Source organism: Mustela putorius, unplaced genomic scaffold (genome assembly GCF_011764305.1).
Source record: "Mustela putorius furo isolate JIRA1106 unplaced genomic scaffold, ASM1176430v1.1 tig00003854_pilon_pilon_pilon, whole genome shotgun sequence".
NCBI classification, from domain to species: domain Eukaryota; kingdom Metazoa; phylum Chordata; class Mammalia; order Carnivora; family Mustelidae; genus Mustela; species Mustela putorius.
The window spans coordinates 2,770,495-2,783,804 of record NW_025422006.1 but is presented as its reverse complement, the minus strand read 5'-3'; the positions used below and the strand labels follow the sequence as shown (position 1 = coordinate 2,783,804).

General features: G+C 43.2%; 1 protein-coding gene and 1 pseudogene across 4 annotated transcripts in view; both read right to left on the bottom strand.

Annotated features, from left to right (window-relative positions):
• SPATA6L (spermatogenesis associated 6 like) overlaps positions 1-1,178 on the bottom strand; it is a 52,148-nt gene extending 50,970 nt beyond the window's left edge. Inside the window, exons 1-2 of one of the 4 annotated variants that reach the window (XM_004766185.3) lie at positions 1,082-1,178; positions 853-897 (exon numbers count right to left, since the gene is read on the bottom strand). In XM_004766185.3, coding sequence (XP_004766242.1) covers positions 853-891 — 39 coding nt within the window. In that variant the 5' untranslated portion in view covers positions 892-897; positions 1,082-1,178. Of the gene's footprint in view, positions 1-852 lie in introns of all 4 variants that reach the window. The other 3 variants (XM_004766184.3, XM_045065025.1, XM_045065023.1) reach the window with 3 other exon arrangements.
• Positions 1,179-9,639: 8,461 nt separating this feature from the next.
• On the bottom strand, positions 9,640-10,288 carry LOC123387536 (annotated as a pseudogene).
• Positions 10,289-13,310: the final 3,022 nt, after the last annotated feature.

The window sequence follows — 13,310 nt, the reverse complement described above, 5'->3', positions numbered from 1 at the left end:
GGTAGAGAAGCCCCTATAGCTGGAAGGCAAACCTGTATGACCGTCTGTCACCAACTTCAGGTGGAAGCTGAATTCAGAGTAGTGACTGACCCCAAACAGGAACAATGTAATCATTCTGCCACAGCACCTCACTTAAGCAGGATTCAGTGGATTCTTATAAAACAGGTGTTGACTAATTAACCCCTTTTGGAATTAGCAAGCCAGAGCTATCTCTAGGAAAAAATACTTAGAAAATACTCAATTAGGGGACGCCTGGGTGGCTGTCGGTTGAGCATCTGTTTCCGGCTCAGGTCATGATCCCAGGGTCCCCAGATCCAGCCCTGCATTGGGCTCTGCTCAGTAGGGAGCCTGCTTCTTCCTTTGCCTGCTGCTTCCCCTGTTTGTGCTTTCTCTCTCTGACAACTAAATAAAATCTTGAAAAATATATACTCCATGAGTTCATAGAGGTGGCAAGTTATTAGGAAGTGACTGTGCTTTCTGAAATTGAATTCTTGTTATTTAAAGAAGGGTTTTTTTTTTTAATTATTTCACAAATCTTTATCCTGGAAAAATAATAAAATTCTTCTTGGCCTTAATGCATGGTTAATTTAAAATAACAGAAAATTTTACAAAGCTAACAAACATGTCCTGTGAGTGGGGAAAACGCTGAAAGAGGTTGGGCTGAATTTTGATTTCAGTGAAGAAATCGGGGAAGACCAATGTAGAGATCTTAGGGACACAGAGATCCGATCTGTCCCAAAAGATAATGATGTGTGCGGTGAGGAGGTGGTTTAAGTGGTCGCGACCATGTAGGAACCCTGGGGAAAGAGTCTGATTTAGAGCAAGGTGTGGAGAGTCGTCGACTTCTCTTACCGCCCGGATCTGAAGTTCCACCACCACTTCCAGAGGCATCGCTCCCTGCGTGGGCGAAAGGACGGGAATGAAAAGATCCTTGTGCGCGGAGCCTGGGGCCGCTTTTCCTTAGTTTAGCTCACTCCCTGGGGCAAACGTTCCCAGCGGCTTCCCCTGCCCCCTTCGCCCTCGTCCCCCCATCGGTCCCCCCGGACTCAGCCCAGGTCCCTCGCACCCGGCCGGGTCTCACACTGCGGGAGCTGGAGCCAAGGCTTCCAGAAGGCGGAGGCGCCGCGTTGCCATGAACGCTCAGGCGCAACCTTCCACCTGGAACGCGGGCGGGCTCGGCGCACGCGCAGTCCCGAAGCGGCGTCCCGGGCTGGGCACTCGCCGCCCGAGCCCCGGGTGCAGCCGTGGGCGCCGGCTCGCCGGATGCTGGCAGAGCTCCAGGGGCCCTTCCCATCACCTCTCTTTACGGCCCCCGTTGCTATGTTAAAACGTTTACAGCGTGCATTCTGAAAAGGGACTAGGATCATTCGCTCCTTATCATCTAAGTGCTTCCCATTTTTAGTAACTGTACGGCCGCCTCCGAGCCCTGGAATTTCTTTTAACAATTCCAGTTAATGGAGTAGCCTGTCCTGAAGGTCCTCTCTTGCTTGTGAAATGTCAGGTCCTTGGGTTTGGTTTGGAAAACATGCCCCCCATCAATAAGAAACCAACATGTGTGCTAATTAGAAATACAAGGATAATTCTGAGATTAAAACTTCCCATGGTTTCCCATGTTAGCCACAGTGGAAATATTTGTCCGTCTCTTTTGTCTGGCGTTTAGTTAACCTAAGGCAAGCAGGGAGTTACATTAGGTCCCAGGGGGTGATCGTTAACAGCGGTTGCCAAAGCCAGGGCCACGCTGTGAAAGCCATCAGAGGTGGCAGGCAGAGCGAAAGTTCTTAACCAGTAGGGGAAAATGCACTTTTGTCCACTCACTGTATTTGATAGACAAAAAGGAAGGAAAGGAGGAGGGAGTGGTTGCTTCTAGCCAATCTGAAAAAACTGGGCGGGCTAATGCTGTCTGGGGAAAGAAATGTGAGATTGTGATGAGTCATTCATTACTAAGCTGTCGGAGGTTTCTGTATTTGCAGGAATGCAAGTGCACAAACATGCCCTGAGACAATTAGACATTCACTTTGGTAACTGGAGTTCTTTTCCCTGGAACGGGAACACTTGTGATGAGGGAGGGTATATTTTGTCCTTACACGATCCCTGTTGCTTTGGCTGTCTGCACACCAAGAGGCACATGGGTGAGTGCTTGGCTCCTTGCCACATCCAGAGAACTGATTCGTTGACTCACAACAGCTTGCTGGTACCCAGATGAGTGGTGATATACAGGAACAGGACCAGTGTCGACCCTCACAGGTAGGTCACCAAAACCAATACTAAGTCATCAAGGAGAGTAACAACCAAAGCAAGATGACTAAACAAGTGGACGGAGACTTACGGGAAGGGAGAAATCAAGTCTTGATGGAGAACCTGCAAAGTGCTAGGCACTTTGCATATGCTAATTTATTTCATCTCCACAATAACTCTTAGAGGAAGGTATCATCTCTATTTTACAGATGCAGGATCTGAGGCCAGACAGCCTTTTCCCCAAAGCCACACAGCTAAAGGGAAACAGCCGCACTTGAATCCCAGTGTGCCCTGCCCCCTCACAGCCCCTGTGGCACAGAAATCCTGTTGATGTGTACAGACACACTGTCCATCTCGTGCTCTTAATGGTCTTAACTGCACTCTCCTTGCTTGGCTCCTAGGGTTGGATACAAGTCTTATCGGGTTTCCCTTCAACCCTCTGCCCATTCTTTCTCTCTCTTCATCCTCCTCTACCTGGCTATGCATGTTCCTAGGTCCTTTCCTTTACTTGCTCTATGCCCTTTACCTATGGTGGCATACGATGTTGGTAAGGACAAAAACACAGATCTACATATTTCACCCAGGTCTTTCTTCTGCTCTCCCTCCCAAGGAGGACTCTCCTGACTATGAATACATGTGGCTCTTCTTTGTAGCAACTATCACCATAGCAGTTTCACAATTGTTCCTATGATTGTTGATTGTCTTTCTCCATAAACGGTGAGTTCTGCATGGCTAAGAGTTTGTATTCTAAATACCTAGCATAGCAGATGCTCAATAAATATCTTTTTAAGAGATGTTAAATGCAGAGATCGTCAAGCCAGTCTATAGGATTCAAGGTATATGGGTAAGTTGAAGAAGGTCATCAAGAGGACATGACCACTGGTTGACCCGTAAGCTGAACCAGAGCAGTTGGAAGCTTGTCATCACCTTCCACTGTCCTTGGATATACGTTCTGCCCACCATTCCTACAACAGGAGTCATTTCAAGAACGCAGGCTTTAGAGAGCAAAATGCTGTTGAGACCATCTGGATAGTACATGTGACTGAACCCAGTTAAGTCCTCCAGATAAACCTTTAAGTTTCTGGAGGGTGGGCACAGAGATCTAGTCATCTTGTGGCTGCCTAAAACAAGCCTCCTGTGTTCCTAAGTACCCTTGCTTATTAAAACTGCCACCTACCGATCTTGAGTGGCCTGCCTCTTTCTTCAGTCTCTCACTGTCCTCCACATCTAGGAACCAGCTTCAGATTTCACCCACTGAAGCTGCTGAGTTTGGGAATCAACACCACATCAGGGCAGACTAAATTTGCAGAATGAGGAAAGACCGGTGATAGCTACTACTGTTAGTCTGCCATGGACGTATTAAATGAGTTGATGAGGAATATTTACGTTTGTTCATTTCACTCACCATGGTCACCTGAGCTACCATGGAGATGTAAAAGTTTCTACGTACACAATGTACACAATGCCTCTGGCCCATATTGCAAAGTAGTGAATCACTGAGGCCGTCATCTGGGTGGCAGAAAACAAATCCCACTGACCAGCTTGTGTTCCCACAGTGTTTCTGCAGGGCAGACTGGTCAGCAGTGATATCAGCACTGCAGAAATGACACATCAGCACATCCTGCTCACATCCTGGCCACTGCCAAAAAAAAAAAAAAAAAAAAAAAAAAAAAAAAAAATGGCACATGTCCCACATGGGAATTTTCCAAACACTTCATTGGCAAAGAACAAAAGTGTAACAGTCAGATAATTATGATTGCAAATTTTCCATTTAACCAAAGACATGAATGATAAGACAATGAATTGTAAACATTCCTCAAATAAGGTAGAAAGGAGTATTCATATGGAGAGGAAAACTAAAAAAGAGAGAGAAGGCTCTAATGGCTTAAAATAAGACAAATTCTTCATTTATTATTATTAGTTTTGTGGGTCAGAAATCGAACACAGATCTCACTGGGCTAAAAGCAAAGCTAGAAGGGCTGTATTCCTTGGCTTTTTTTCTTTCTTTGTTTTTCCAGCTTCTAGGGGTCACTACATTCCTCAGCTAGGAGCTCCCTCCCTTTATCTTCAAAGTCAGCAAATTTGAGCGAAGTCCTTATCACACTGCTATCTCTCTGGCTATCTCTCTGGTTCTCTCTTTAGAGATATTGGTGATTACACTGTCCAGATAATCCAGGATCATTTCCCTATCTTAAGGTCAGCTGATTAGCCATTTAATTCTATCTGTAATGTTAATTCTCCTTTGCATGGAAGCTAACATATTCAAAGGTTCCAGGAATTAGGACAAGGATATCTTTGGGAGGCTATTATTCTGCCTTCCAAGGACCTCTTTAGAGAGCAATTTGTTAATGTCTATCAAAATGTTTCATTGGACTCAGCAATTCCAATGCTAGGAATGGGTATGTGGATATACTTTCACATATACAGAAGAATACAGGCTACAGCATTATTTGTAGTTAAAAAAGATCTGGAGGCAGGGGGGTGGGGGGTGCCTGGGCAGTGCTGTGGGTTAAGTGACTGACTCTTGGTTTCAGCTCAGGTAGTGATCTCAGCATCCGGCTCCCTGCCCAGAACGGAGTTTGCTCAAGACTGTCTCTCCCTCTCCCTCTGCCTCTCCCTTCCCAAATTAAATAAATCTAAAAAAAAAATAAAAAAGATACTAGGGGCACCTGACTGACTCAGTCAGTACAACATGCAACTCTTGATTTCAGGGTTGTAAGTTCAAGCCCCACGTTGCAGAGTTTACTTTAAAAAACAAACAAATAAAAACTAAAAAAAAAAAAAAAAATTAATGACCTTAATGGTCATTAAGTAGGGTAATATTTAATCAATTATGTTTAAGCCTTAAGAGGGAACACTATGTAGCATGGAAAAAGAGTAAAGCAGAGCTGTACATCCTAGCAATAAATACTCTCTAAAATACAGGACTAAGGGGGGCAAAAAGCATTGAACAACAACAAAAAATGTGTTATGTATGCTTCCATTTGGAAGAGACAGGGAATATATGTGCATACATGCTTAGAATATTCCTAAAAGGATACAATGGAAACTGTTAGTAGTAGATGCCTTGGGGAGGGGCCCTAGAATAGAGAGAGAAGAAATTTCCTTTTCGTTGAATATCCTTAGGTACTTTTTGAGTATTTCTACCAAGTACTTCCATTATCTAGTCCAAACAGGAAAACAAATTAAAACAAGTAGAATAGGGGTGTCCTGGGTGGCTCAGTGGGTTAAGCCACTGCCTTCGGCTTGGGTCATGATCTCAGGGTCCTGGGATCAAGCCCCACATCGGGCTCTCTGCTCAGCGGGGAGCCTGCTTCCTTCTCTCTCTGTCTGCCTGCCTCTCTGCCTACTTGTGATCTCTCTCTGTCAAATAAATGAATAAAATCTTCAAATAAATAAATAAAATATTCTGTTAAAAAAAAAAAAACAACAAAAACAAGCAGAATACATAAAACAACAAAAAGGCCCAATCTGGCTAACAAGGGAGGGCTGGGAACGGAATTCTGGAGCTTTAGGGGCGGCATCCTATATACTGCATGCCTTGAAAAAGTTTGCTTTTCTCCTTGCAGTGCAGTGGGTCTTGTCCCGTGACCCTGGGCATCTCAGGGGTCCTAAAGCCCCTGAAATAATGGGCAACATTTCCTGCATGTGTATACAGGCTTTTTTCTGGGAAGAGAGGCTGTCGTTTTCACCAGAGGCTGGAAGGGATGGAGTTAGTCAAACCAGGTTTTAGATCCACTGTCCTGTCCTCTATCCTGACATTAGTTCCTCTCTAGAGGACAAAGAAGGGCCACGTGGGTGATCTGACAATGCAGCAGGTAAGGAAAGAGGGGCTATTCTCTGCAGCACTTAAATGCCCACTTATAAGAGCAAACTCTCTCTCCCAGGGAAGCTGTATTCAATAATGTGAAAAAGACCTCCAGGTCCTGTTCTGGGCTCAGACTCCTTTTTAGGCCTACAATCTTCTGAGATAGTGAATTATTCATTAGCACATGTGAACAATACCAGCAGATTAAGTTTCCAAAGTGAGCTGTTCATTAACATTTGTGAGAAATGCCTGAAAAGGAAAGATTAAAAAAAAAAAAAATCCAAGTACAGGAAACAATCCGGATTATTTCAGCAACCATGCATTTTCAGCTCACTGATTTTTTTTTTTTCAATTATTTATTTGAGAGAGCAAGTAAGTGAGCAGGAGCAATGGGAGGGGCAGAAGGAGAGGGAGAAGCAGACTCCCCGCTGAGCAGGGACCCCCCCCCCCACCCTAGTCAGGTCTCTGTCCCAGGACCCCTCTCTCATCACCTGAGCCAAAGGCAAATAAATGCCCAACCAACGGAGCTACCCAGCTCTGATTTTTTGTTTTAAGATTTTATTTATTTATTTATTTATTTATTTATTTATTTATTTATTTATTTGACAGGCAGAGATCACAAGGAGGCAGAGAGGCAGGCAGAGAGAGAGAGAGAGAGAGAGAGAGAGAAGCAGGCTCCCTGCTGAGCAGAGACCCCCCCCCCCCATGACTCGATCCCAGGAACCTGAGATCATGACCTGAGCCGAAGGCAGCGGCTTAACCCACTGAGCCACCCAGGCGCCCCCCCCCTTTTTTTTTTTTAAAGCACAGACCCAGGGACCCCTGGGTGGCTCAGCTGGTTAGTTGCCTGACTCAGTTTCAGCTCAGATTGTGATCTGGGGGTTGTGGGATCAAGCCCCGCATGGAGCCCTGTGTTGGGCTCTTCGCTGGGCACAGAGTCTGCTTGTCCCTCTCTCTACTTCACCCCTCAATCACTCTCTCTTCTCTCAAATAATTTCTTTTTTTAAAAAAAGCACAAGCCCCCCTCTCTCTCTCTGCCTGCCTCTCTGCCTACTTGTGATCTCTCTCTCTCTGTCAAATAAATAAAATCTTTTAAAAAAAAAAAAGGGGGGGTGCCTGGGTGGCTCAGTGGGTTAAAGCCTCTGCCTTCAGCTCAGGCCATGATTCCAGGGTCTTGGGATCGAGCCCTGTGTTGGGCTCTCTGCTCTGTGGGAAGCCTGCTTCCTCCCTTCTCTCTCTCTGCCTGCCTCTCTGCCTACTTGTGATCTCTCTCTCTCTGTCAAATAAATAAAATCTTAAAAAAATAATAATAAATAAATAAAATAAAATAAAATAAAAAAGCACAAGCCTAGCCTTGAGACCCAAGAAATAATTGTTTTATATCGGCCTTCTCCTAAATCTTTCTCTGAAATGTTCTTTTAACAGTTTGGTTTTCTCACAGTTTGATATACAGAAAAGTTCACCTTTCTCACTCTCACTATGAAAGTATAAAAAAGCTCAGTAAACAATGCTGGACTCTTTCCTTGATTCTCATAAACTGCATAAAAATGAAGTTTAGCGGTGCCTGAGTGGCTCAGTTGGTTAAAGCCCCTGCCTTCAGCACAGGTGATGATCCCAGAGTTGTGGGATCAAGTCCCACATCGGGCTCTCTGCTCGGCAGGGAGCCTGCTTCCTCCTCTCTCTCTGCCTGCCTCTATGCCTACTTGTGATCTCTGTCAAATAAATAAATAAAATCTTTTTTAAAAAATGAAACTTATATTTTTAAAAACTTAATGAACCCACTGATTAATCTTAACATTACTAAAGGTGGCATCCTATATCCCTATGTGATTCACAGAAAGGACCTATGAAACACTTATGCCAAAAAGGTGAGGTTGACTCTAATGAAGCCACTTGAGCTGCAATAACAAGACAGCTGCATATAGCTATTTACATTTAAAATTAACTAAGATTAGGGGCGCCTGGGTGGCTCAGTGGGTTGAGCCTCTGCCTTCGGCAGGTCATGATCTCAGAGTCCTGCGATCAAGCCCCGCATCGGCTCTCTGCTCGGTGGGGAGCCTGCTTCCCCACCCCCTCTGCCTGCCTCTCTGCCTACTGTGATCTCTGTCAAATAGATAAATAAAATCTTTTAAAAAAAATTAACTAAGACTAAATAAAATTGGAAATTCAGTTCCTCACTCACACCAGTCACATTTAAAGTGTTTAATAGCCACATGTGGCTAGTGGCTACAATACTGGCTAGGCAGGTAGAGTATTTCCAACTTCACAGAATTTTCTATTGAACAGTGTTGCTCTAGGGCTAACTCCACTTAAAGGAAAGGTGGAGGAGAGAGAAACATATCCGTGACACCACAAGGAAGGAAACGGACATACTGGAATGTGGGACATTCTATAGAACAACGGACTCAGGTAGTCTGCAACAAGTCAATGTTGTTAAAGGGGGAAAAAAAAAAAAAGAAGGGAAGGATCAGGGGAAATATTAAATAATACTTCAGAAATCGAACAACCGGATGTAATATGCAGCCATTACTGGGACCTTGATTCAAACAAACCAACTTAAAGAGAATATTTGAGATTATTGGGAAATTTGACTGTGATAAGGGAATCAGTTAATTTTGATAGGTATGATAATGTCCTTACGTTTATGCAAGGTAAATATTAACACTGTTTAAACATGTTTACGTATTAAAGTATGTAGTAGTAAAATGATCTAAGGTCTAAGATTTTGTTTTCAAATACTACAGCAAATTAATAAAAAGAATGGATAAGGCAAATGTAGCAAAATCTTCATCATTATGATCTGGGGGATGGATATATGGTGTTTATTATAATTCTATACTTTCGTGTATAAAATAGTCATAACAATTTTAAAATGTTTAACATATACTCAACTAAGAAAACCAATCCTTACATCCAAAGTATCCTTACGTGAACCTCCTCCTGTCCTACAATAGTCCAACAAGAGGACTCTTACTGGTATCACTATGAAATGCCCTTCAGTTGAATTCTTATAGACACTTTAAGAGAACACATGGTGGATCTACTTACTTCAAATGCAGATTAAGAAAATTATTGGGATACATAACACTTTCCAAGTGATTCAGAGGGAGAGCCACTTAAGGAAGAAAGAAGCAGTGTATTAGAAGAGTGGCCTCTACGTGCATATCCAACACAGGAGCTGGCAAGCTGAGTATTTCTGTAAGTGTACATACTTCTCCAGAGTTTTCCCCAAGTATGAGGAAAGCATCCAAGGAAGGAATTAAATTGCAACTGAACAGCTTTTAACAATCTTGGAGTCATGTGGGATCTGGACTCACACATGGGATCTATTTCACAAACTTTATTAGAGTTTATGAGTCAGACTCATATGTTACTCTGGCTTCCACTTTGATTCACTGGCTTTTGTAGGCTCAATACCTACTTAATACTACACAGACCCTTCCACAAGGACTACCCTTGGGCATTCTGGACTACATAGTCCATATCCTTTTGTTTTAAAGTAATTTCTACTCAGAAAAAACTAATTTGCTCCTTTGAGTGTCAGCTGACTAGTCCCATGACCATGGGAGCAGTAAGATAATTATGACCCAAAGCAGTTTCCAAGGAATTATATTTATGATTCAATATAAGAAAGTGTAAGAGTCTGATTGAGTTCCAAGACTTGTAAAAAGTATCCACTGAACTCGAGTGAAGGATTTAGGCCCCAAAGTCAGCAATGGCTAAGATGATGTCATTATATCCACCCTTTATTCTCCTACCAAAATATACCTCTTTCCATTCCTTTTTCACCTTTTTCTTTTTAAGATTGTTGTCCGAGGTTTATTGAAGATATTACAGCACAGCAGAAAGATTTGAATGGCTCCACATGGCGTTTTGAAATTCATCCCAAGTGCAGCCTGAGTGACCTGCAGGTTGGACGGGCTGCCAAAGTCCAAGAGTTTCAACATTTCCTTAGTGTCAAGATCTCCTGATCCAGGGCTGAGATCTTGGGTGTGTAATTATCCCTCCTTTCTCTCTCCTCCTCCTGCAGCTTGATGGAGATTCCTGTCCCCAGGGCCCCCCCTGAATCTGCTTCATCAGGTGTGTGATAGAGCCTGTGATCCTGCTGAGCTCCTTGCACACGCTCATGCTGGTGTGGAAGTCATGGCCCAGGTGAGTGTAGTACTTCTCTGTGATGACCCGGGCTACCTTCTTCATGGTTTTGGTACAAATGCAGCCCAGGCTGGCCAGGATAGTCTTCTGTCTTTACATTATTACCACACGTTTCCTTTTATCCTTGTTTCCACTCATTCATTCATTCCTTATTCATCAATTCAGTACATATTTATTGAACACCTACTGTGTGCTAGATACTGTTTTAGACAATCAAGGTACAAGGGTGAACAAAAAGACAGTCTATGCCATTGTGGGCTTTCCATCCTAGGAAGGGAAGATAATAAGTGGACATAAGATAGTTACAGTATGATAAATACTAGGAAGGAATCCAGTTTTGGGGTTGAGAAAGAAATTTATAGGTTGGAGAAGGAATAAGAACCTAATTTAGACCCAGTGGACAGAGAAGCTTAAGGGGATGACATCTGATCTACAATCTAACAAGAAAAGCATGACCACTAGCAGGACTTTTAAAGTACTAGACAGATGATATCCCAGTGAAGGGAGCAACAGAATGCAGAAGGCCAGGAGTCAGGGAGGAAATTCATTTGTTTGAGAAATTGAAAGGAGGCAAGTGAACATACTAAGAGAGACCTGGGCAGGGGGTAGAAGAAGTTAAGAGATGACACTGAAGAGGTGGCTGGCATCGGACAGTATAGGAACTCAGAGTTAGAGCAAACAAAGTTATTGCTTATCTAATAGCCATAAGCTTTCCTTCCTTGCTACTGGAGCTCCAGTTTTGCTTGGGTGCCAATGCGTCTTACTTCAGGGAGTGAATCATAATTTATTTAAGCCAATTCTGGACAATGAGATATAAGGGGAAATCACTGGAAGGTTCTGAGAAACATTTTTATTTCTGATAGTAGAGCCACAAGTAAATATAGCTGTTTACCTCCTCTCTTCTTGCTTTAGCTGTTGTCCTGTTTTGCTGTGATATCCGGAGCTATGGCAGCCATCCTGCAGCCACAACAAGCCTGAAGATGAAAGTCAACAGACTTAGGATGGTGGAAAGGATAGAAAGAACTTGAGTCCTTGACGACATCAACAAATTGCTAAACCAATCCTGAGAACACTGAACCTTTTTTGTTAACACTGATCCTGAATTTGCTAAAAATAACTTTCCTTATAGTTCAAGTTTCTATTAGCTGGGGTTCCTGTTATTTGCATTTAATTGACAGACCAGGGGTGTGGCGTGATCTGATTTATATACATAGATTTTTAAGTCTCCTTGGTAACTGTGTGAAGAGTTATGAGCAAAAATGGAACAGAGACATTGAAGACTACAGTAGTAGTCCCAAGGAAGATAATGATGTCCTGGGCTGGGGAGGAAGCACTACAACTGACAAGAAATAGATTCGAGACGTTATTCGAGAGTGAAAATAACAAAATTTGGAGGTGCCTGGGTGGCTCAGATGGTTGAGTGTGTGCCATCAGCTCAGGTCATGATCCCAGGGTCCTAGGATTAGCCCCGCATCGGGCTTCCTGCTTGGTAGGGAGCCTGCTTCCTCCTCTCTCTGCTGCTGCTCCGCCTGCTTGTGCTCTCTCGTTCTGTCAAATAAATAAATAAAATCTTAAAACAACAACTACAACAAAATTTGCTTGGGTTCAGACATGGGAGAGGGAGGAGGAGGATAAATTAAGACTGACCTCTTTTGGGATTGGTGGTGGGGCCATTTATTGATATGGAGAAGACAGGAAAAGTTTGGGGAAGGAGTGGAATCAAGAGGGGCTTTTTTTCAAATGTTAAATTTAAAATATGTATTCAAAGAGAGATGTCGGGGCGTGGACATTGGACTCCACATTGGGTGCAGAGCCTACTTTTAAAGAGAGAGAGAGAGAGGGAGAGATGTCACGTCAGCAGGTAGACAAATGAGTCTGAAGTACTTTAGGTCAAGGCTTGGATTTCAATTAGGAAGCTGTCAATACACAGATGTTTTTTAAAGCCACAAGAACAGATAAGGTCCTCCCCACTGGCCAAAATTTGAGGAATTCTAAAATTAGAGGTCTGTTAGAAGGGGAGAAGCCTGCCAAAGAGCCTGAGGGGAAGTAGTGAGACAAGTAGGAGAAAAAACAATGAAACAATACTTAACATTTATACAGAGCTTACTTCGAGCCAGGCACTGCGCAAAGCATTTTGTGCCTTCATGGGAAAAAAAGAGGGAAAAAAGTGTTTTCCTTTTCTTCCCACCCTTTCTGTTTTAACTCGTGTGGCTTTCCCTAATCCCAAAGGTTTAGGCACAGTGCTCCTCAACTGTCATTTTAACTAATTATTAGTTATTTCACTGAAAAATATTAAAACCGTATAATGCACGAAAACTAAAAATGGAAAGCAAAGAAACTCAGAAACTCTCCTCCTCGCGCGATCTCCCATCATTACGAATGCTTGCTCTCTCTCCAGGGATTTTCTATACACATGCACGTATTTTTACACAGATCGGATCATTCACTCTGATAGCCATAGATAGATATACACACAAATATATCTAATTTTGTAATTTTTTAAAACATTCTGGAGATTTTCTCTATCCGCACATCCATAACTACTCTTTTTAAAGACTATCGTATTAATATGCCATAATTTAAGTTCCTTTACTGATGGGCAACTAGTTTCCTGTTTTTTTTTTTTTTGGCTGCAAACTGCTGCAATAAACATCTTTGTAGGGAAGTCATTGGATATTGTTACAAACCGTTGGATAATTTCCTGGTAGCGAAATTGCTGAATCGAAGCCCTTAAACCACGGAAACTGTCAAATCACCCCTTCAAAAAGGTGACACCAGGGGCGCCTGGCTCAGTGGGTTAAGCCGCTGCCTTCGGCTCAGGTCATGATCTCAGGGTCCTGGGATCGAGTCCCGCATCGGGCTCTCTGCTCAGCGGGGAGGCTGCTTCCTCCTCTCTCTCTGCCTGCCTCTCTGCCTGCTTGTGATCTCTGTCAAATAAATAAATAAAATCTTTAAAAAAGAAAAGAAAAGAAAAGAAAAGGGGACACCAATCCAATTCCCTTTAACAGCACTTTCCTCACATCTTGTCAACACTGTGTCTTGACAAACCTCCACGTTTGTCCGTCTACGAGGCTGGGAAAATGGCGCCTCGTTTGTATTCGGGTCTCTGAGGAGG